Genomic DNA, 22,137 nt, shown 5'->3' on the forward strand with positions numbered 1-22,137 from the left:
ACATGGAGCTAAATGCCTGTGCCAATAGCAGAGACACACACACACACACACACACACACACACACACACACACACACACACACACACACACACACACACACACTCTCACAGCATACACTCAGGAACAAGCAATACTCTACTTTGAGTTTACAGCCAGCTAACATCAGAAGTGAGCAGTGTCGATTGAATCAAGCTAACTCAAATAACACAGCATCATGCAGAGTAACTGCAGCATCAAAGTGTATGAGGGTTAAAAAGCAATGAAGTTTAGAGGGGGTGTTATGCTAATTTCCAGGTTTCATAATATCCTTCTGATAACTTTGTGGTAGATCTGCATGAATTACAGCTCCAAAAACTCTTTGAAAACCCTCCTTTAAGCCTCTGTCTGACATGTTTCATTTCGAATACTGTCTCTTTCAAGCTCCCCAAGCTCTCTGGAAGCCTCCTCCACTGTTGCAATGTTATAGAGTCATGTCTCTCTATTTAAAAATGTGAAATTATAAGATATGACCTAATATTTAGGGCCCCAAATATGACTGGTGACTACCTTACACTTTGAAACATTGTTTGGCATTGACATCTTAAAGGTTAGTGAAAGACAGGGTATTATGTGTCATGAGTTACTTTTGTTTATTTTTGTTTCTTCCTTGTTTTGTATCTGCATTGTTGTTTGTAGTCCTTTTCCTTTTGTGTCATGTCTTGTGTCCTTATCAGTGTAAAGTCTTTAGTGTTTCCTGTTTTATTTTGTAGTTCTTGTTCCCTGTGTGTCTGGTTTGGTTTTACTTCCTGCCTTTGTGTGTTTCCCTCCACTTTGATTGCACCTCATTAGTTTCACCTGTGTCTGATCACCTTGTGTGTAGTCTCTGTTCCTCCTCCCTTCTGTGTCAGTTCATTGAGTCTTTTCTCCTGAGTCTTGTTTGGTTTCCTTGTGATCTCCTGTGTTGTTTGTGTGGATTTCCTTTTGCTGGATTTTCAGTTGGACTTTGGATTTTTATTAAAAGTAAGTTTTTGTTTATCTCCTGGCTTTTAAACCCTTTTTACTTATACCTGTACTTTGGGTTCTCCTCCTTTTGTTGGCTCAAAGGTGAAAATTAAGCTTACTATTTAGGCTTTATATTATCCCTCTTATCACTTTTTGATAGCTTGACATGATTTACAACTCAAACAAGTCCTTCCCTTATCACAGACTGGTGTCTTTGAAGCCCCTCATTTCAGCCTGTCTGGATCAGTTCATTTTAGCTCCCACCCACCAGCATTCCAGAACCCAACATTCATTGTGTTTCTCTATTAAAAAGACAAATTAATCCTTCAATTCCTGAACTGGTGCTGTCACTATTGGAGCAAATCTTGTTTTGATCTGGCTGAATTTTCATTTGACTTTTTGAACAAGCTGTTTAGGGACGGCTGTGGTTCAGTGGGGTACAGTTACAACAAAACTCAGCTCCCCTTCTGTTTATACAAATAAAGAAATGAAGTATAAAGACCAAACTGTTTTTGTACCAGGCCTTTATCATGTTTAATTCTGCTTTTAAAGGGGAGTTTCAAATGGGGATTCCTTGGCTTTTGGAGCCGATCACAAGAGGACACTTCTGCATTCTGACTTCATTTTACAATATCAGAGGTTGCCACTTGGTCTGTCCTGTTTCCAGACATTGTGCTAAGCAAAGCCAACTAATTAGGGACTTCCAATTTCCATAAAGACACAACAGTTGCACTTACCTTCTAATTAAACTCTTTTAAAGAAAGCGTATTTAGCACAATGCTGAGTTAAACTTTTGAAAGGAAGAATAAGTAAGCACAAGGGTGGATGCACTGATACCTATTATCCACTGCTTGTCACTGAGTGGGTTGTTTTAAAACTGCCTCCTTTCCAACTGAGCCAAATGAGCCTCATAAGCTTTAACGCTGTAGTGATGGTTTGGCATTATAATTGTTTTGTTTTGTAAAATGGAAACAAGGCAACATTTTATTCAAGCCTGACTTTCTTATCTTTTTACTTATGAAACATTTAATATGAACATCTTACTACACAAGTAAATTAACATTCTGTGCATGTCTTCTTTGTCGTCTTTATTTTTTTTATTTTTGTCCCATTATTGAATCAATGATATGACCTATTTCTTGATTTTCCTACATATTAGAAGTACAATGGGCCTCATTCACTAATAAATGCGTAGAAATGTTAGACTAGAGACTTATTCTAAATAAAACAAAAAAATATGCTCACCAACTAGCCATCTATTTCTTAGAACAGGGGTTCCCAAAGTGGGGGTCGGGACCCCCTGGGGGGTCGCGAGACACAAATGGGGGGTCATGAGATGTCCTCCAGAAAAGTTGTCTAAAATAGTACATTTTACCCATTATAATAAAAAAATATCGACAAAAATAGTATCTAAACTTGAAATAAACCCTTGAAAATAGAAAATGTGATGAGTTTTCTGCCTTTCTTTTTGCCAGATTGCTATATGACAGTCATCTGGCTTTTTTCTTTTACTGAAAGTAAGCTGAGATAAGATACTCCTTTATTTGTCCCACAACGGGGAAATTCATGGAGTTACAGCAGCAAACAAAAAGGTGTACAGAACAAGAATTTAACAAGAATATATATATATAAAAAAATGTTCGTCAGAGACGACAGCTCCTGACTCCTGTCAGCCACCACCTCCACAGGGTCCAGGACTGAGCTGGCCTTCTTCACCAGTTAGTTCAGTCTCGCTCTCCTGTATCCTGTCCGCCCACAACAAGTGAAATCCTTCCGATGTGATGTTTGTGTCCGGTGTTAGCTCTGTTAGCATGATGCTACTCTGCCAGTATTCCCTCTGGTGCTGGGTTAGCTCGTCCACCTTATCGTAGATAGATCTTACAGTCCCCATAACGGTGGGTGGAAGGAAAAGGCGATGTCGTCTTTTTTAGCTTGCACCACAGTACCAGCACGTCATCCTTGCCTCCTTCTTCTCAGCTCACAGGGAACATCGGGCCTAGCATCTTTAAGCATTAACATGCTACGGCTACTAACAGCTGATCTTGTATGTAAACAATGTTACCATGGATACATGCAGGATCTCCGGACACACACAGGAACAAAAATAGCAAAAGACACCACTACAAACATAGCCAGTTTGGTGTCCATGGCCAACAAATGAGTCATTAAAAGTCATGACAGGCTCCAAATACAAAGATAATTAAACAGATATGAAAAAAGAACATCGAAGAGAGAGCTGCTGCAACAAGCAGCCACTCGAGCGGCACTAAGCAACGGAAAAAAGTAGTTTAAGTATGTCATGCATTTAGTTAAAAGAGTATGTGTTTACATTTTCTGAGAAAGATGGTCATCATGATTTGTGCGTACACATGGTCTGAGGAAGTTGTATTTTTGTTCGCAGTGTAAGAACAAATTCAAGTAACAATATATTGATGAATCCCAGATTTGTGCTTCAAACGTGTGTACGCACAGTTTAAGCACGTATTTGTGCGTACGCACTGTTAGTGAATGAGGCCCAACGTGAACTGAATTTCTCATGTACACTTGCATGACAAAGCACAGGTGTTATCTATTTGATGTCATTGAAAAGCTTTTAGTTTCTTTCAGACTATTATTCTGCAGATTACAGTCTAGAGTTTATTGTGCATTGACATTTTACAAAGCATTCTTCTAAACACATCGGCTATTTTGGCTTTTGTGCCCCAAAACATTTGATTGTTGCTTAAGTGTTCACTTTACTTTAACCTGCCTGGAAACAATAACAAAAAATATGTAAACAAGGCTTGATTAAAAATATTTCTAACTTTTTTCTGCTTTAAATGCAGTAATGAACAATATGAAGGAGGGTAAAACTACAGAATGTGTTGAAAATGCAAAATTCTAAAAGATTTCAGCTATATTTGAGACAATACATTAAGTCGATTTCAACTGACTGGAAACCATTTCATTCGATGGAGTAGATAACTGGTTTCCCCCAGATTCCCAGTACAACATTGAACCCTATTTTTCACATTCACAGTTTTATTCAGCCATCAAAGAAAGCAGCTGACTGAAGATGAATGAGCTTTTATGAAAAAGTGAAAAGGCAGTCTCTTCCTCCCTGAAGTATGGACTAAATGGAGAGCGAACTGGTCCCAGTAATGTTTTGGATGTAATAAGTGGGGACAGTCATGCTACCTCGTTTTACAAGGACAGAGATGTGAAAGGATGTAGGAGGTAAAGATCTATTTGGGTGTTTGAATCATCTATTTCTCTTGCCAACTCCTGTGTTTTCTCTGTCCTCGCCTTCCTTCTTCCTGCATCCTGCCTTTTCTCGTCCTGACTTAATTAAATTTCCTCACGTCTCCTCTCTATACTCTCCTCTCTTGTTATATCACCTCTCTACTTCTGCTCTTCTTTTTTCTGCCCTCACTTTGTCTCAGCTCATCTGTCCTCAGGCGTCAATATTTTGACAGCTTTTAGAACAGCAGAAAAGAGCTGACAGCCCTGAGTTATGGGATGCCACATTTGTGTATGTGTGTGTGTGTGTCCATAGAGCATGGGTCAGACACTGTTGTGTGGGTATTTCTGTGAGTTGTTGCTCTGTAATTTTCTACCATGGTGAGATTTTTTTTCTTTTGCCTTCTTTGGCAGAAAAGATTTTCTTTCAACACTCTGAGCGCCTTATTTGAATAAGTCACACTGTCTTTAGGTACAACTCCAATCCAATAAAAATTGGGATGCTGTGAAGATTGTTCATAGAAACAGAATTTGATGTTTTTCAACTCATTCAAACCAGGGACAACAAAACAATGAAGTTCTATAATGCTAAGAAGTCAGGAGTATGTATTCATCACTCTGAGAGACTGAGTCAGCAAAAAGTTCAACCTTCTCAGAATAATATTCTTTAGCATAAAATTACAAAGAATCTGGGGTTTAATCTACAGCACAGTGTCTCATTAAAATAATCGGATAATATGGACAAATCTCTGTACAAAATGGACAAGGCAGCACTGCATTAACTGCAACATACATGACTCTGTAATGGAAATCACTACATAGGCTCTAAATGGTTCAAAAAAACAATGTCGCTGAATACAGTGAGTTGCTTCATCCAGAAATGCAGGTTAAGTCTTATTTGTTGCAGTACATTATTTAAAACTTTAAAACCTTCAAAATTGGGTGAGAACCGCTTAATTCTAAAAGAAAAAAAGCAAGGTGAATAAATAAACACAGTTGTATTGTAGTTACTGCACTTTGCCTTTGGAATACCTATAGAGCTGTTCAAAGTATTCAAAAGGCAGAGTGCAGTATCTGCATTTTTGGGGTCATAGGTCACATTATGGTTTTGGATTTTGTACATGAAAATTTATTCTGGAAAAGACATCACAAGAATGCATTCACACTGATCTACCAACAACATATTTGTCTGGCCAGTCCAAAAACTTTACAGCCATTTTTCTCAGTTTCACTGTTTGTGAAGTTACTGCACTTTGCCTTTGTAGGGCAGCACACTCTGGTGACTTCTCTGGACCTGAGCCCATTGAAGCAGTGGCGGTTCTAGACCAATTTTACTGGGGGGGCCAGGCTGGGGCCAAGGGTGTTGTCAGAGGGACACATTCAACCCTGACAAAAGAGACTGAGACGGGCGAGGACCGGCTGAGAACAAACTGGCAAAACATCAGTGCATCCCTACTAGACATATAGACTAATGTGTACTATATCAAAATGCAGACTGACAGCAGCTGTTTGGCTGTTTACACTCAACATGAGTCCCTTAGCGCTCAAAGCTTTTTTTATTGTATAAAATTTGTTTGGTGTGGAGGGGGGGCCAAAGGAGGGGTCCAGGTTCAGTTTTACAGGGGCACTGGCCCCTGTTGCCCCCTCCCCAGAACCGCCACTGCATTGAAGATGGGAAAATTTGATATTTTTTGGGGAAATCATGGACAAAGCTCCTGCGAGAAATTCTTAGTTAATTATGAAACAGACCAAAATAGGGTACTGGGGAAAAAAGGCCATTTTTTAATAGTCACCACCATGTTGGTGTCACACATTCCTATTGGCAGCACACTGCCAAATCAGCCTTGGTTTTCATCTACATTGAAAGGTTGACAATGAGTCAAGGTCACCAGAGATAAAACCATACTGTATCAAACATGGTCACAGTGACGTGACTCATTAGTTTCTGTAGAGGCCTTATGAAGCCCAAAGACGCTGGTAGCCATATTAGAAAAGATGACTCAACCGAGCTTCTGACTGAACTAGAAACGGCAAAAGAGCTGGAATTATATACACAGTATAAATAAAGAAAATATCAGTTATTATAAAAAGTTGAGTCCATTGTTATTCAACATCATTATTCCCTTTCTGTAAAACAAGTCTTTACAAGTCACGATATCACTCTCTGTGCTAGGAAATAAAGTTGATATATTCCAGTATCATCTCATAAAATATTGAGATGAATGACTGAGAAAGAAAGAAAGAGGCCTGAGGGACAAAAAGGAGCAAAACTTAAACTTTATGCCTTCTACACTCCTGTAACGTCAATCTCATGTGACAGCAGAGGAGGGGGAGGAATTGTAGAGAGGAGATAACAGAGAAAACTAGGAGAATTTATGATGCCTTCATTTCATCCATCCTCTGCCTGCTGACATTAGACAAGGAAGGAGAGATGGGAGACTGGAGCCCGGCGGGAAGTTGTACTCTCTAATTTGTCTTTCTCTCTCTCTACAGCAGTGTCTTGAGAGCACATATAGGACATAAAGAAGAGGAGAGGATAACTCAATACAGAAGAAGAAGAGAGGAAGAAAAAGGAGGCTGTAGAGATGGCTGAGGCTCCTCAGCAGCAGCAGCAGCAGCAGCAGGATGTGGTGGAGGAAGAGGAGCAGCCAAGCTCTGTGGAGGCGACAGAATCCGAAGAGGGGCCAGAGGAACCCAAGGAGAATGTCCAGACGACCCCGACCCGACCTCTGCTCTCAATGAGGTCCATGAGGTCCATGAGCAGCGTGGACCCAGACGATGACTCCCCCAACATGATCGTCTACAGAAAGGTAGGAGAGCAAAAACTTCAGTTTCTGTTTGGTTAGGCTTGTGGCCATGAGGTGCTGCTGAGAGCCAAATGTTGGAAGAATAAATTGATTCAGAGCTTTTACTTTTGGAGAGGAGCTCTTGATTGCTGTTGTTGGTGCTTCTGATACAAGAGAGTGGATTTAAATCACTGTAGTCTTAGTTTCTAGTAGTGTTATACCACTGCAGTGTGATTTCTTTCATAATTGCACTCACTATGTACGCTTGCATCATTTTTAGCTACAAATGCAACTAGTAAACGTATACTCTTGTCTTGAGACTTTTGCACTTCCTATAGTGCACAGGAAAACTTTGCACCTGTAGTATTGCACATGCGCTTCCCTCATTGCACATGACACATTTTGCAATTTTATTTTAGCTCACCAAAGTTTTGCATATGTCATATTGCACATAAAAAATGTGCACATGTATTATCAGACATGAAAGTTTTGCACATCTGTTATTGCAAATGAACATTTTGAGCACATGTATTATTGGACATGAAAAAATATGCACATATATTATTGAACATGATATGGTTGCATGCACTTACTGCTCCTACTGCTTGAAATACGCTCCAGAGGGATTTGAATCTGTCAGATCTTATCTCACTGGACACGTTTGGGTCCATCTTAAATGAAAGACAGACCCCAGAACAGTGTCTGGGTTTTTAAATGCTGTTTTATAATCACAAATTGCACTTTATTTGCAAATTAGCTGCACTTTTAAATTATTGATTGCTTCTACATACTGTCTGTACAAATGTTCCATGCTGTTGAGTTTTGCTATTTATTTTGACGTGTGCTGCTGACCTCTTGGCCAGGTCGCCCTTATTAATGAGGTCTTGATCTCAATGGGTCTCATCTGGTTAAATAAAGGTTAAATAAATAAAAAACTTTCTTGCACATGAGAAAGTTGCACATTAGTTATTGCACATCATGCTATTGGACTCAAGCACTTCACTTCAACATCATCAATGTTTGTGGTTGCTGTGTATTTTTTAGATAAATGTTAACCTAAACATATGCAAACTACACAAAAACATAGCGTCAGCTTTTCTGTTGCTGGAAAATCTTAAAACTTTGCTAAATACTGGTTGTCTTATGAGCTTTGTTGCAATTTTGCTCTGATAGACAATTTGTTTTTTTAGCCCGATGAATCACTCCGGTGCTTGAATAGATTCTGAAGTATTAAAAAAAAGCATGAACCATGTGGCTTTCCTTATACTGTGATTTGAGTAATTTTGATGAACTTTAATCATAGTCAGTATAAAAGAAGTGAACTGTATTGAAGTTGTGGAAAGTTCTGCTGAATTTCTGTTTTGTAGCCTTGTATCTTGAAAACAAAGTGAACTATATTGTTGTTCTAAAGCAAGCTGAGCTGAAGCTTTCAGACTTTCTCAACACATTTTGACAGAGTGAAAAGAGGGATTTAAAAAATAAAGCCCACAACATTTTTCTCTGTGTTACAAAGTACCAAGGTATTACCTTCAGAAGAGAAGGAAACAAGTAGAAGAATCTTTTTTTTTTGACAAGCAGTAGGATTTATGATCAATAGGGGAACTTTGAGAGAATGAAAAATAGCAACAAGGACCTACCTGAGCCACCTTTTGCCCCATAAATCTGGTATCTTCTCACATCAAAAGTAATTGGGCAATGATAAATGTTACACAGGAATATCGTGCAGGGATCCTGTTCCTGTTAGGAGACTTCTGACCTCAACCTTTGACCTCATTGAGAATGAGAAGAAAGAGTATACAGTTTTTCTAATGGGAATCAATACACTGTGTCATCATATAACACTTTGAACTGAATAAAAACAATGGGAAGATTTTGAAAAAGCATTATTCCTGCCACTTAAATGACCCAGGTTTGAGAATGAATGCAGTAAAACGTGAATACATGCATCACCCCCCTGTGGGGTTTCATTTTGATGGATGAACTATGAGAGAGAGGGAGGGAGAGAGAGGGAGAGAGAAAGAGGGAGAGAGAGAGGAGAGAGAGGAGGTTAGCATGATGACTTGATGTTCTGAGAGCCTTGAAGCAGCGGGGAGGAGAGAGCTGATATTTCAGATGGACATCGTGGACTCTGAGGCAGAATTGCTTATAACTGTAAGAGCACACATGCAGAGAGATGGATTGAAAGGAAGCAACAGAAACTTTTTGTACAGTTTGAATTTTACACATTCAAATAAGAGAAACAATAGGCCAATCTCGGTGGCCACTGGCTGTTGTCTGAGCATGATATTCTGCTCAGTGAGAGACGGAGAACAATTCAGGGATTCTGATGCAGCCAGACGTTGGTGACAACATACGTCTGACAAAGACTTCCCTTTTTGTGTGCTGCATTGTTGTTTGTTGTCTAGTAAGGAACTCTATAAGCGACCGTTCACCTCTCTGAATACTGTATGTTTGCATAATGAACCCTGGCTTTTCTTTGTTCATTGCATCCTCAAGAGGTTTGCCAGTTCATGTTTCTAGTCTCCGTTTCACTGTTAATAGTAAGTGGTCCAAAACTTCACTGTTGCTTTCTTCAGTGGTATAAACCCCAAAAATATACCAATTTTCTGTCCTCACGAGGGGAAGAAATCAACTTTGAATGTGCCTGTTTTTGCCAAAAAAGCAGCAAGCATATTTGTTGTTTGATTAATTTATTTTATCCAAAGTCGATGTTTAGCGTCACTTGCATCCAGATATCTGTTTTAGAGATTATTAAATTGTCATTAGATAACCATTCATGGGATCTGCAATCTCATTACAATAATTTGTGTTCTGCCTGCTTTTGCTCTCCATACAAACTGTTTAATGCACACACCAAAGCCTACTGATACATGACTGGTCAACACTACCTAGACCACAAACACGCTACAAACCAAAACCAGAACACTTTCCATATCAAACTCCAGACAGCTGTGGCTCATTGGATAGAGTAGGTCGTCTATCAATCGGAAGGTTGGCGGTTTGATCCCAGCTCCTGTGGTCACATGCCGAAGTGTCCTTGAGCAAGACACTGAACCCAAAATTGCTCCTGCTGTTGTTCAGCGGTGTGTGAACCCACATAGTGTCAAACCTGCACTACTGGCTGACTGCTGGCATGGCAAGTGGTACTTCAACCGGATGTGGTCCAGGTCTAGCAATGATGGCATTGTATATATGATGGCATGACACATTTGGCCCGATTGTGGCTTGGTTTATGTGGCCCGGATCTGTCCATGCCTCATCTGGGCCGATTAAGGTTGAGCTTGTGATTAAGCTGGCCCATGTGTGGGCTGTCTCTGGCAAACTATATCTGGGCCAATTAAGGGCCTTCATTCTTTGCGGTATGTTGGCCGAGTCTAAGTGTATTGTGGGCTAGAACCGGGCCAGACCAATTTTTCTATGTGGGAATGTGTATGATTGAGATCAGCTAATACTGATGGTCCCTCACTAAATAGCAGCCTCTACCATCAGTGAGTTAATGGGTGCGAATGGGTAAATGCAAAGAGTAGTTTGTAAAAGCGCTTGGAGTAGTCAGACTGACTAGAAAAGCGCTATATAAGTACAAGTCCATTTACCATTTACCAGATCCCCGCTTCTGTAAAAGTAACAGAAGAACTACAAGGAGAATCTGACCAAAAAACAACTATTCAGCACCTTTCTGTTTGAAAGTGAAACTAGACTCTGCTACGGTAGCTGAGAACCGCAATTCACACAGTGTTTTGGAAATGCAGCAAAGTGACAGAACCCACAGCACAGCGAGTCAGCACAATGAAGACAGAGCAGCCTCAGGTAGAGCCTCCTGGTGGGAATTTGGCTTCAGCAAAATAAAGCTCTAGTCACTGTGTTGCAGTGTGTTTCACCTTGAACTAGTGGCTTATGTAGGACTTTGTGCCTCCTCTTGTTTCCTCTGCAGCAGCTTAAAAGTGTTGTCACAGGTGTCTGGATGAAGTTGAATTAATTGAACCAGACTGCTTTGCCTTTAATCCAGAAGGCTCTACCAATTTAAGTTATTGCAGCAAAAAAAGGCTATTTGAGTCTTGGAGGCAACCACTACCACCTGAAGTAGTGCCTGTGAATTATACTGGCCTGATAATTCCCCAGTACAGTTTAAACTGAAGAAGCATTCTTGATAAATGAGACCACCTTGCTGATTGAAGTAAACCTTTGAAATATATTTCCTCAAAGGTGAAGTGGAAGAAACAGCAGGTATCTTTTATAAATTGAGTTGATGAACAACAGAGCCCAACTGAATCCAGGTGGTCTATATTATCAGGCCGATATGAACCCTAAAAGATAAATTGGTATCTATTATTTGTTTAATATGCATGCTGGTGTACAATAGGTACATAAAAAGGTCTGTTCATTCAAGCTCAATCACTTATATTATAATTTTGTGGCTCCCACCTGTCTGTCAACTCAGACAGGCCCATAATTATACAAATCTATGCATAACTTTCAGTCTTGATATTTTCAAAAGACCCAGTCAGACCAAGACAATATAGGACTGAGCTGTAAACATGTTTAATTGTGTTGTATAAATTGGCATTTTGATATGGTTGTTAAAGGGAACTACTTGGCATGATAAATACTAGAGCACAAACTAGAGAGGACTGTGATGCACCGAGATGAAAAACCAAATTCAGCCAAATGGTAGTGTCTGTCAGAGGCACACAGTCCCACAGTCCTGGAACAAACTACCAGCTCACATTAGGGAGCTTGAGAACTACTGTGCCTTTTTAAAAAAAACACTTAAACATTGGTTAAAAACAAACCAGTCATGTACTCATGAATAATCTATTTTCTCACTCGATGCTCGTTCCCGGGGGCTTTGGCTTCACTTTCCATCCTGTTTTTATAATGTCACAAATGTTTTATACGTAAAATATGTTTAAGTAAGTTCCTGTAATGTCCTATTAATTGTTTGTGACCTCCTGTAATTTTTAAAACTTGTTGTTTTATGTTTTATGTGAGTACGTGCCTTAGGACTACGGATGAAATTTAGCTATTGTGCTAACTCCGGCATATTTACATTGAGGCATACTGTTGAAATGTTGATTAATGTGCATTTTCCTAATCAAATGAACTCAAATTAATTAGTTAATTTTGGAACTAGTGGACACTCAAGGAACTGCAGTTTTTTGCACTTCCCGATTGGCTTCAATTTTCCCCACTGGAGGTTGCTGCTTGTTCTGTAACCTTTGCGGTTGTGTTGATTTTTGCGCCCCTTGTGGACAAGGCAGGTGTTCACATAGGGGATGTTATGCAACATGTCATTTACAAGTTTAAGAAGTGTTTTCTGGAAAATAACAAAAAAAAAATCATCCTACTTTATTCCATTAGATGTCTAAGGTGCATCTCACAGTGAGATTTGGCGTGGAAATACTCTCTAAAAGCTTTTTTGGCAGCTCAAAGTAAATCACCTTGTCTCACACCTACTCTGCAGCAGAGGTGACAGACATTTAAAAAACTACATAGAAATAATCAATCTTCTTTCTGACGGTCTTGGTTTTTTTTGAAGGTCTTATGGAGGCATCAGTATTTTTTCAGCCTTTTAATCGCCAGTTAAAAACTCCTTACAGATGCTTTAAAATTCAGTTATTGCAGAGGTGTAACTTTGCTCTGAAAACAAGAAACGTCACCATTGTTTTAAGTATAGAATGTAAGTACATGACAGGTGAACATGTCTAGTATTGTCTTGTGTGTTTGAAACCTGAGACTGAGACTGTGTTGTTATTGTTGCTACATGTGACAGGTGTTTCAACTTACTCTGTCAAATTAGAGCCACTCTCTAATCTGCTACTTTAAATGCAGAATGAGTTACCATTAAGCTGCTGTGTATTTATTATACCTGCTGTGGCTGATGTGCCTTTTCTCTTAATTGTTGATCGCTTTAATGGTCCTCATGGCTCAACGGCACAGACTGGGTCTTCACATAAAACCCTTTGTGCTATCTTTGTCAGATAGTCACATTTTGTTGGAGCTGCCTGAGGTCCCCATAGCCCTGTGCCTACGTAGAAGCCTGGAAATTGAGATTGTCTGATGCAATCTTACTTTAGCCTTTTGAACTGATTTATTAATTTTGACCCAGTATATTACATTCACCCACTTTGGTTTGCAACATCTTTTCACTCTTGGTAGACATCACTGTATTGCTCTTTTGAAGGATTAAAGAGAAATGGTTCTAGCCAAAGTATGTTTGAACCAAGCGGAAACCTCCGGTCTAAAAATATGAGTCCAATCCAGAAGTGCTAAAAACTGCAGTTCATCGAGGATCCACTTGAGGCTGGCTCTGGAAGTACTGGAAACCACCTACACACCAATTCCAAAAAGCCGATCTTTACAGCAGAAATAAACATGTTCACAGCCTGGTACAAAAGACGAGTGTATTCTGGAAGCTCAGTTCTTGTTTGGCACACACTGTATGAGGGCAGATTTTTTTTCTAACGCTACACTTTCAAAGATATTTAGATTACAAGTCCTCCAATGAGAGGCACAGCTGACTTGACTTGAGGGGGTAACACTGTAGCTGTTGGCTAGGAGGCTCAAAGGCCGCCCCTTTACGTCACAGTCACTCGACAGCAGCAATATGGCTGCCGTCGACTATTGGCCTCAAAACAGCTCTTCAGAAACAGATGGGTGACGTCACAAATCCTATTACCATATTTTATACAGTCTATGGTTTGAACCTTATATTTGATATTTAACATAAATAGTCATTATTGGCAGCTTCACAATTTAAACAAAAGGACAGATATAAAATAAATATCAGTACATAATGATAACTGGTACAAATATATGTTACTGTTGAACTCACTGAAAATTCTATAGGATATCAGGCTTTGCAAAATGCTAGAGCAGCAGGAAATTTGAGACACTAGCAGCCAGTGTCAGCTTTGATGAATGAGCTCCCGATGCAGGGTGGAAGCTCCAGGGAGCAAGAGAGTGTAAAAAAGACATGATAGAAAGGAAAAAGAGATAGTAAGAGGAAGAGGGGGAGAAAAAAAATACAACAGTGTACATAAGAGCAAAGGTATCTCCTCGCATCTGTGAACACATGGCTCAAACATGACACACAGTAAAGGTTACTTCAGGTGAATAACAGCTAAAATGCTGGCCTGATCAGTGATACTTTTTGCATTTGCTTCTTTTAATTTGCAAGCTTTTTTTGTAAAACTAATATGCTAAAGCTACAGGGTTGCAGTCAAGTAACAAAACCTTGTTTGTAAAATTATCAAGAGGAAAATAGCTGAAGCAGTACACCCGGATATGTGAGGAAACACTGAAGAAATGTTGGGTTGGTTCAATCAGGAGCAGATTTATTAGATGTTGTGCACCCTTTGGAAAACTGTATTGGTGTGTTTTTCATTGAATGTGATACTGCGGTTCAAGTTTTTCTCTTACATTAATTTACCTGGTGAGCTGATGCTGTTATATTTAACACATCTGGGACCTGTGCATAATGACAGATGATTGTCTTAATTATCACCTGCCATTGCAGCTGTAGTGTATATCGAAGTTCAGTTACATTGAGTTCATCTGGTTCATAATGATGATGTTTTTTTGTGTTAATAAATGCATAAAAAATCAATATAGAAAAATGAAAATGGTTTGGTGCAGGGCTGAGTGTTCTGCATCGTCTGCATAGAACATGAACGTGGTCTCAGTGACCTCATCTGTTGGTTTCTGAAGAGGTGTTCAGGCTCATTAATGCTGCCTTGAAAATACAGTAGGTAGTAACGTGTTTTTAATAATATAACTGTCACTATGAACATACTCCTACACGTTCTTTATATTAGGATGGACGTTAACAAAAGTCCATTAAAAAGGGTTGGATGAGACCATTCTTGCACCTCTGCTTTTCCTTCTCTGCCGTCTGACTGACCTTCAGTTGCTGTTCGATATCCACCCAACTGTTTAGTCGGGTGTGTAACATCACATGTATTTCCATAGTTTTTTACCAAATTGCACAATCTTTCCTAAAATACAACTAAAAATATTCTTCTCCGTTGTAATTTGCTAGTTTGGCTTGAACTGTTGGCTACACTGCTCCAAACTGACCTCCCGGTGGTGTCGGTGCAACATTTGGTTTGTGGGCTCCCAGATAATATGCAGAAATACAGATAAAGGGAACACAAAGGGAGGGAAGAAGGTGTATGTTGAGAGTAGAGCAGAACTGTGCCTTTTATGAAGTCTAAACATGGCTGTAACCATGTTTAATTATGCTGTCAAAATGAACATTTTCACATGGGTGTTAATGGCACTCCCTGGGCTTCTGCAGCCAGCCTCAAGTAGACACTTAGGGAACTGCAGTTTTTTGCAGTTCAGCATTGGCTTCATTTTCCAACAGCTAATGCAGGGAGATGAATTTCCTTTAGCACTGGCCATTTCTGATATTAAACTAGACCTGCTTCTTTGCACTAACCACTGACTACACATTCATAACTGACCCCAGAAGCTCTCATCACGCTGGTGCTCTGGTGTTCCCATAAAACTAACAAACATCTCCGGCATTCATTCAGCCTTTTTGCATTAAGGCACTAACCCATAAGCTGAGCTCTTGATACAAAATGCTTGCTATTACACCAAAGGTTGCTTTGTTATGAAATATGTATGCCCTGGACTGCACTCCCATTAGTCTTTCAGCATGAGTCATCAATCATCCACAAGCACAAAAGGGGGGAGGAAAATGCAAATGATCCCCCTGATTCGCCGGAGCCAAAAGTAACGCGCTCATCTTCACATGAACGGAGACTTGTGAAGATTTCTGATTTGAAAGCCTGACTTTTAGCTGACACGCAGGGGCAGTTTTAGAGGCTGGGTGGTTAAATGAAGGTAGAACACAAGGGCTGATTCTGGGTCAGCACTTTGAGAATAATTAGGATGAGAAGTGAGGTCTCTCATCTGTGGAGAGCAATCTATCTTCTAGAAAAATGGTGTACGGCTTTATCTCCTTTCCCTTCCTCTCTCTTCTTTCCAACATTTTTACTCAGTTTTTGACCCTGTAGTTAATCTGTAGTCTTTGCTTAGTTTCCACTCTCTTTTCCCATTATGCATCATCCAATTTTTGTTCTTCTCGATCCCTATTTGTCATTTTTCCTATTTAATTCTCTTCATCCATTAAGTTCTATCATATTTAACTCTCTTCAAATAAATCAGCTTTTTGAGTCGAGTTCAGAAATCTTTACTGTCAAAGCACCACAAGAAAACAACTAATGAGCAGATAACATTGTTAGTAATAACTACAGCAGCAAACAGGCCATAAATAAGGATTAATAAGATGACAGCTGTACAACTGTCATGTTATTTTGACAGTTACACAGCTGCTTTCAGCTGTAGGGTCTTTCGGCTAATTTGGTGCACACAATGCTGCAGGAGCTGGGTTTGTCAAAATAGCTGTCAATCAAGGGATGAAACCCTTTTTTTATAGCATCAAAACACAGATTAAAACCAAACTTATCAGAAGATTGATATTTGGAAGTTAAAAAGCATTTTTAGAGCTACATATACTCACAGAAACAATGCTTGGGGAAATTAGTTTGACTTGTAATTTGATTTTAAAGTTTGACCCATGTCCCATCTGTTACAATGGAGGGGACGGGGCTTTAAGACCTATACTGCAGCCAGTCACCAGGGGGAGCTAAGATAAGATAGTATTTTACTGTTCCTGGGGGGGAATTCGGTTGTTGCAGCAACACAGACATGGTAGCATGTGGTAGTACAGGAAGAATAAGAGTACAAATAAAGAGAAAAACAATAAATCAAATAAATAGATACATTGAATTAAATGAAAATAAAATCTAGAGGTATATATAAATGTTACACGAGTATAAATAGTTGTAATTATACAGGCAGTAGAAGTGACAGGTTAAAGTGACAGTGAAAGGATAAAGATGACCTCAAAAATGTTTGGTTTCACTTTTGGAGCGCTGTCATGTTTTCCATATTTTAAAACAGACTGTGATATGAACTATATCCTAGGACTTCATAGAGACATTTCAGGGGTTATTCTTGATTATACAACTAAAATCACACTTTTTCACGAGCGCCTGATCGGAAAATTAGCTTTACAAGAAGAATTATAATCTCCCCTGCATTTTCTAAATGGAGACTTGGATAAGGGAAACTAGAATATAAACTTTATTGAGTCTTTACAGGAAAGTCCTTTCTTATCTTCACAATCAAGACCCCACATCTAACTCTAGACAGAAACACATTTAGATCTATCAAATGAAATAATAAAATAAATCTGTGATGAGTAATGGAAAATCAAGGGTGCAGATGGCTTGTAATGTCTTAGAATTAAAAAATCTTGATAAATGGAGAGAGAAATTGAATAAAAAAACGTGTTTTTATAAAAAAAAAGAGCGACTTCATGTGTTTGTTGAATATGAACACCGAAGTTTTCTACACCAAAAGTTGAACGTCTGCCTCTATCTCAGGGCGGACTGATTAATGTAGTTCAGTAAATGGAGCAGGTCGGGCTTTAATTTTTCATTATCATTATCCAATACACCCATGCAGACATACACACACACATACACACGCAAACATAGTCTCATACACACTGTTTTTGGAGCAGATGTTGGCGGCTTTCAATTTGTGTTGGTGAAAGGTGAGTTAACACTCTCCGCTGTTGTCTGCAGCAGTGAACCTCCTTACCTTAACATAGTCTTTCAAGAGTGTGTGTGTTTGTGCATGTGTGTGTGTGTGTGTTTCCTTGTTTGTGTGAGGAGAAATAGTGGAGAAAATGGGATGCAGTGTTTGTGTATGCTGCTGTTAGGGCGTTTGTGCATGTTTATGCATGTGTGTGGGTGTGTTTGTGTGTCTGAAGCCTTTTTTCATTATCCTTTGGTGTGACAATAGCAGCAGCTGTTGAACTGCAGGCCTGTTTACTTAACAAGCTGTTTATTCAGATACCTGCTCCCATATTCCTGTGAGCTGCTGGAACGTGGCCTGAGCATTGACTTGCAGGTTGAAAAGGCTCAGTGAGGGGGTTGTTGGATGCTGCACCTTGCAGCAGGGGTTCACGAGCCTAAAGGACCTTTTCCACACAGTATGATTTGGTTGCCCTTTTCATTTTGCATTTGAAGCCCCGACGGAGAGGAGGTGTTCACCAGTTGGAGGTGAAAGGCAGGATATTTTTCTTTGGTTTATGTTTGTAGAAAAATCCTCAAGCTGCAGTTTTTAAAAACATGAATCTGTAGAAAATCGTAAATTTGGCCTGTGTTATGTCCCCAAACAACCCAAATAAGCTTTCCAAAAAGTAATCTGTTTTCTGAATATACTCTTCTGTGGTGTCAGGACACCCAAAGTAAAGGGGTTTAAGATTATTAGACATGCAATGTCTGCAAAAGTCAGTATATTCTCCTGATATAATTATACTAATCTTTGTAAGACAACACTCAGAAAACAGTCAAAATTTGGCATTACTTACCTAACATGGCTAAACCTTCAAATTTACCTCCACTTGCTCCCTGTAAAGTACTGCATCACCTATAAACTCCTCCTCCTCACCTACAAATCCCTGCATGCCTTTGCTCCCCAATATCTGGCTGACCTCCTCCACCAACACACTCCATCCCGGAACCTACGGTCTTTGGACCTGGGTCTCCTCTCCATCCCCCGGACTAAGCTTTAGACTTTTGGGGACAGAGCATTCAGTGTGGCAGCCCCCACTCTGTGGAACTCTCTCCCTCCTGACATCCGCAGCGTCCCAACCCTGGACGCTTTTAAGAAAGCAGTCAAAACGCACCTTTTCCTCAAGGCCTCTCCCCATTAGGCCTCTCCCCATTAGATAGTGTTATCCCCACCTACCACCTAGACCCCCTACCTGACCCTGTGAAAGGACCTTGGGTTTCTTGAAAGGCGCTATATAAATACCAGTTATTGTTATTTTGTTATTATTAAACATGGATCACAGGGTCCGCAAGTAAACCATGTCATATTGGTTTGCTGAGTGTGTCATTAGAGGCACTTTAGTCCATTTTGCTTGTTAATGGTCAAGTAGCTATATGCCCATTAGGGCAAACACAGCCTACATACAACTTTCAGCCTAAATACAGCAAAACATAATTCGTCACACCTGCTTAGTCTTGAGAATAAGTCGATGTTCCAGTTTTCAATCAGCCATGAAAGATTATTTACCCATTTGGTGATTGGTTATTGTTTTGATAAGGACTGTCTCAAATTGGACTCACTCAACTTTCCAATTTTTCAGCCTGTGCACGAAACAGAGTCTGATACCGTGTGCCCATAGGCTGCTTTCATTTCTTTACATGTTGTCTCTGACCCTACGTGGAGCAAAGCCAGAGGCCATAACAGCCTTAATGATGTCAGAGATGGTCATTGGGTTGGGAGATTGACCACCTGCCTCCTCAGTGGTCTGCCTTTGAGGGATCCACCTCTACATAAATCATAGTCCTGTTGTTTAAAATGCCTTTAAGACATCTGGAGCAAGAGCATACAGCCTTTGAAGATTTGAAGTAAGCTGTGGATCTTTGTGGATATAATGTGTTTGGATGAAACTCTGTCTGGACTTGGATCGTGGGGGACCCTTTCTGTTCTGTTTACTATCATCTTCCTCTCTCTTTTCATCTCCCTCTATCTCTCTTTCAAACCCTAACTGGGACAAGGCAGATGTCTGTCTAACGTGAGTCTGGTTCTGCTCAAGGTTTCTGCCTGTTAATGGAAGTTTGTCCTTGCCGCTGCAACTTGCTAAACACTGCAAAGTGCTCTGCTCCTGGTGGATTAAGATGAGATCAGACTGAGTCTTAATCTATCTTGATGTTGGGTCTTTGGTCATAATATAACATAGAGTACAGTCTAGACCTGCTCTGTTTGTAAAAGTGTCTTGAGACAATGTTTGTTGTGATTTGGTGCTATATAAATAAAGATTGATTGATGACTGCAGAGAGAGGGGAGGTGGACCGTCGTACTTTCAACAGATTGTAACGTCAATAATAACTTTAGTTGATTTTGAACAGAATAAACAGATTAACTGTTATCAAAGTGAACGTATCTGTTAATGGATTACTGTGTAAAGGAATTCAATTCTGGATTAACTGTGCCCACCTCTGCTAGTTCCTAACACATGGCAAAAGGGAATTCAACCACTTCCCAAATGACTTGTTATCTGAAGAAAATAACTAAAGTTTTCTCCTTTGCAGTACTTCAGGGGCTCCACAGATACATAATGCATAAAATGATAACAATAAAAGTTCCTAGGAGCCCAATTTTTGCCAAAGCAATGAAGTTAATGAGGTAAAAATGGTCACTTTTAAAGCAAGAGAACTTTTATTTTATGGTTGCAAACCTACGACTGAAAACTCTCTGGAGATTTTCAGCAATAGTTGAATGTTTTTCTCTCTCCCAGAAGAAAAGATCAGATTTGAATGGAGAACATACTGATCACATGTCAATCATTTATCCACATCGCCCTGAGCTAATGCTCTTCATTTGCTCTGTTCACAACAAGTAATGGATTGGATCAATACAATCAATGAAAAAAATCCATCAGCTCTGGTTCTCCAGGCTCGTTTGTGTCATGTGAACATAGACTGTATAAATAATGGACGAAGTATCCGTGATGTCACCCATCTGTTCCTGAGCGCTGTTTTGAAGCCAATCAACGGCGGCAGCCATATTTGAAATGCGGAACTCAGCCAGGCAGAGTGTGAGGTAAAGGGGCGGAGTTTGAGCCTCCTAGCCAACAGCTATGTGTTCCCGTCAGGGAGTCAAGCCAGTCATGTCCTTATTTGGGCAGAAACTCGTAATCTTAATTTCTTCTGAACCGTCACGCTAGAAAAAAATTCACCCCTGTAAAGTGTGTGCCGATAGAAAAATTTGCTACTGTAGCCAAGCCGTTTTTTGAACCAGGCTGTAAACATGTTTATTAATGCTGCAAAGATAGTCTTTTTTAAATTGGTGTGTATGTGATTTCCGGTGTTCCAGCAGCCAGCCTCAAGCGGGTTCAGTTTAGAATTGCAGTTTATAATAGTTCTGCATGGGCTTCAAATTTTGAGCTTGCATGTGAAATGTTTCTTTTAGATTTAGACAAAATGTTGGAAGCCAATCCAAACAAACTATTTATAGCCATATTCATAGGTTATTTTTAGTGACTAAATATTAAATACCTGACAGATTGTCAGCGCTGGCAGATCCTCCATTTCAAGAGTTTTCCTAAAAGTTTCAGGCTATTTTTTTTGTCTTTTAAAAGTTACCAAAGTTTATTCACTCAGACTTCAGCTGGATTTAGCTTTTACTATAAAAACTCAAACTGCAAAGTCTGTGAAATTGTTTTTCCCCTCACAGGTCTTTGAAGAAAACAGAGTGAGGATTTATGTTGCTGGATACACAAGCCTTAGAAGCTGGGCTGTGTTTGTGTCTGCTTTTGGTGTTTGGTTGTTTTCATGTTGCACATGCCCTCACATAATGTCCAGAACCCCTTCAAAGCAGTCCTGAATACAAAAAAAGGTGGGTGCAGGACTTTTTATGTTTCACCCGCATTTTTCCAGGTGTTCACAGTTTTCATTTCAGCCGCTCATCCTTTCAAGTCTACGGGGCGACTTTGAAACTGAGAAGACCTTCAGAGGCAAAAAGCTCATCTCTTGCATACAGGGCTGCAAAAATGTTACACATTAAGAGAGCAGATTTAAAGGATTACAGCAAAGGTATCCTCAAATGTTGAAATATGCAACAAAGATGTTTCAGAATAAAGCACAGACAGAAAGAGATGACTGTTTTTAAACAGGGACCAGAGCAGTGTAATTATGCAGGAGACGTTTGACAAAGCGGTCCATGCAACAGTAAAACCAGTCTGCTGTGATTTAATGTCACCATTAGGAATAGATTTAATAACTGTATTGTTTATAGTCAACATGAAATGCTGTCTGCTCAAGGTGATGACTTATCTTATGCCTTAGAGTCTCAGTGAAACCATAAAATTCAAGTCATGCTCAGTCACCGTGATCCAGTGCATATTTATAAGGCAATTTCACATGGCAACGATATTCATTGGTGAGCAGGAACGTGAATCACAGCTCGCCGAATCCCTTCTATAGCTCCCTGCTTCAGTCTGATGGCATCTGTATCCATGCAGATACTGCGGGTGGATATGGTTAATAGTTTGATCAC

General features: G+C 39.7%; 1 protein-coding gene across 3 annotated transcripts in view; it reads left to right on the plus strand.

Annotated features, from left to right (window-relative positions):
- Positions 1 to 847: 847 nt before the first annotated feature.
- rgs6 (regulator of G protein signaling 6) overlaps positions 848 to 22,137 on the plus strand; it is a 124,551-nt gene continuing 103,261 nt past the window's right edge. The window contains exons 1-3 of one of the 3 annotated variants that reach the window (XM_034699722.1): positions 848 to 1,000; positions 4,002 to 4,198; positions 6,695 to 7,011. In XM_034699722.1, coding sequence (XP_034555613.1) covers positions 6,787 to 7,011 — 225 coding nt within the window. In that variant the 5' untranslated portion in view covers positions 848 to 1,000; positions 4,002 to 4,198; positions 6,695 to 6,786. The remainder of the gene's footprint in view (positions 1,001 to 4,001; positions 4,199 to 6,694; positions 7,012 to 22,137) is intronic. The other 2 variants (XM_034699723.1, XM_034699721.1) reach the window with 2 other exon arrangements.

The sequence above is a fragment of the Notolabrus celidotus genome, chromosome 13 (assembly GCF_009762535.1).
Source record: "Notolabrus celidotus isolate fNotCel1 chromosome 13, fNotCel1.pri, whole genome shotgun sequence".
Classification (NCBI taxonomy): Eukaryota; Metazoa; Chordata; class Actinopteri; order Labriformes; family Labridae; genus Notolabrus; species Notolabrus celidotus.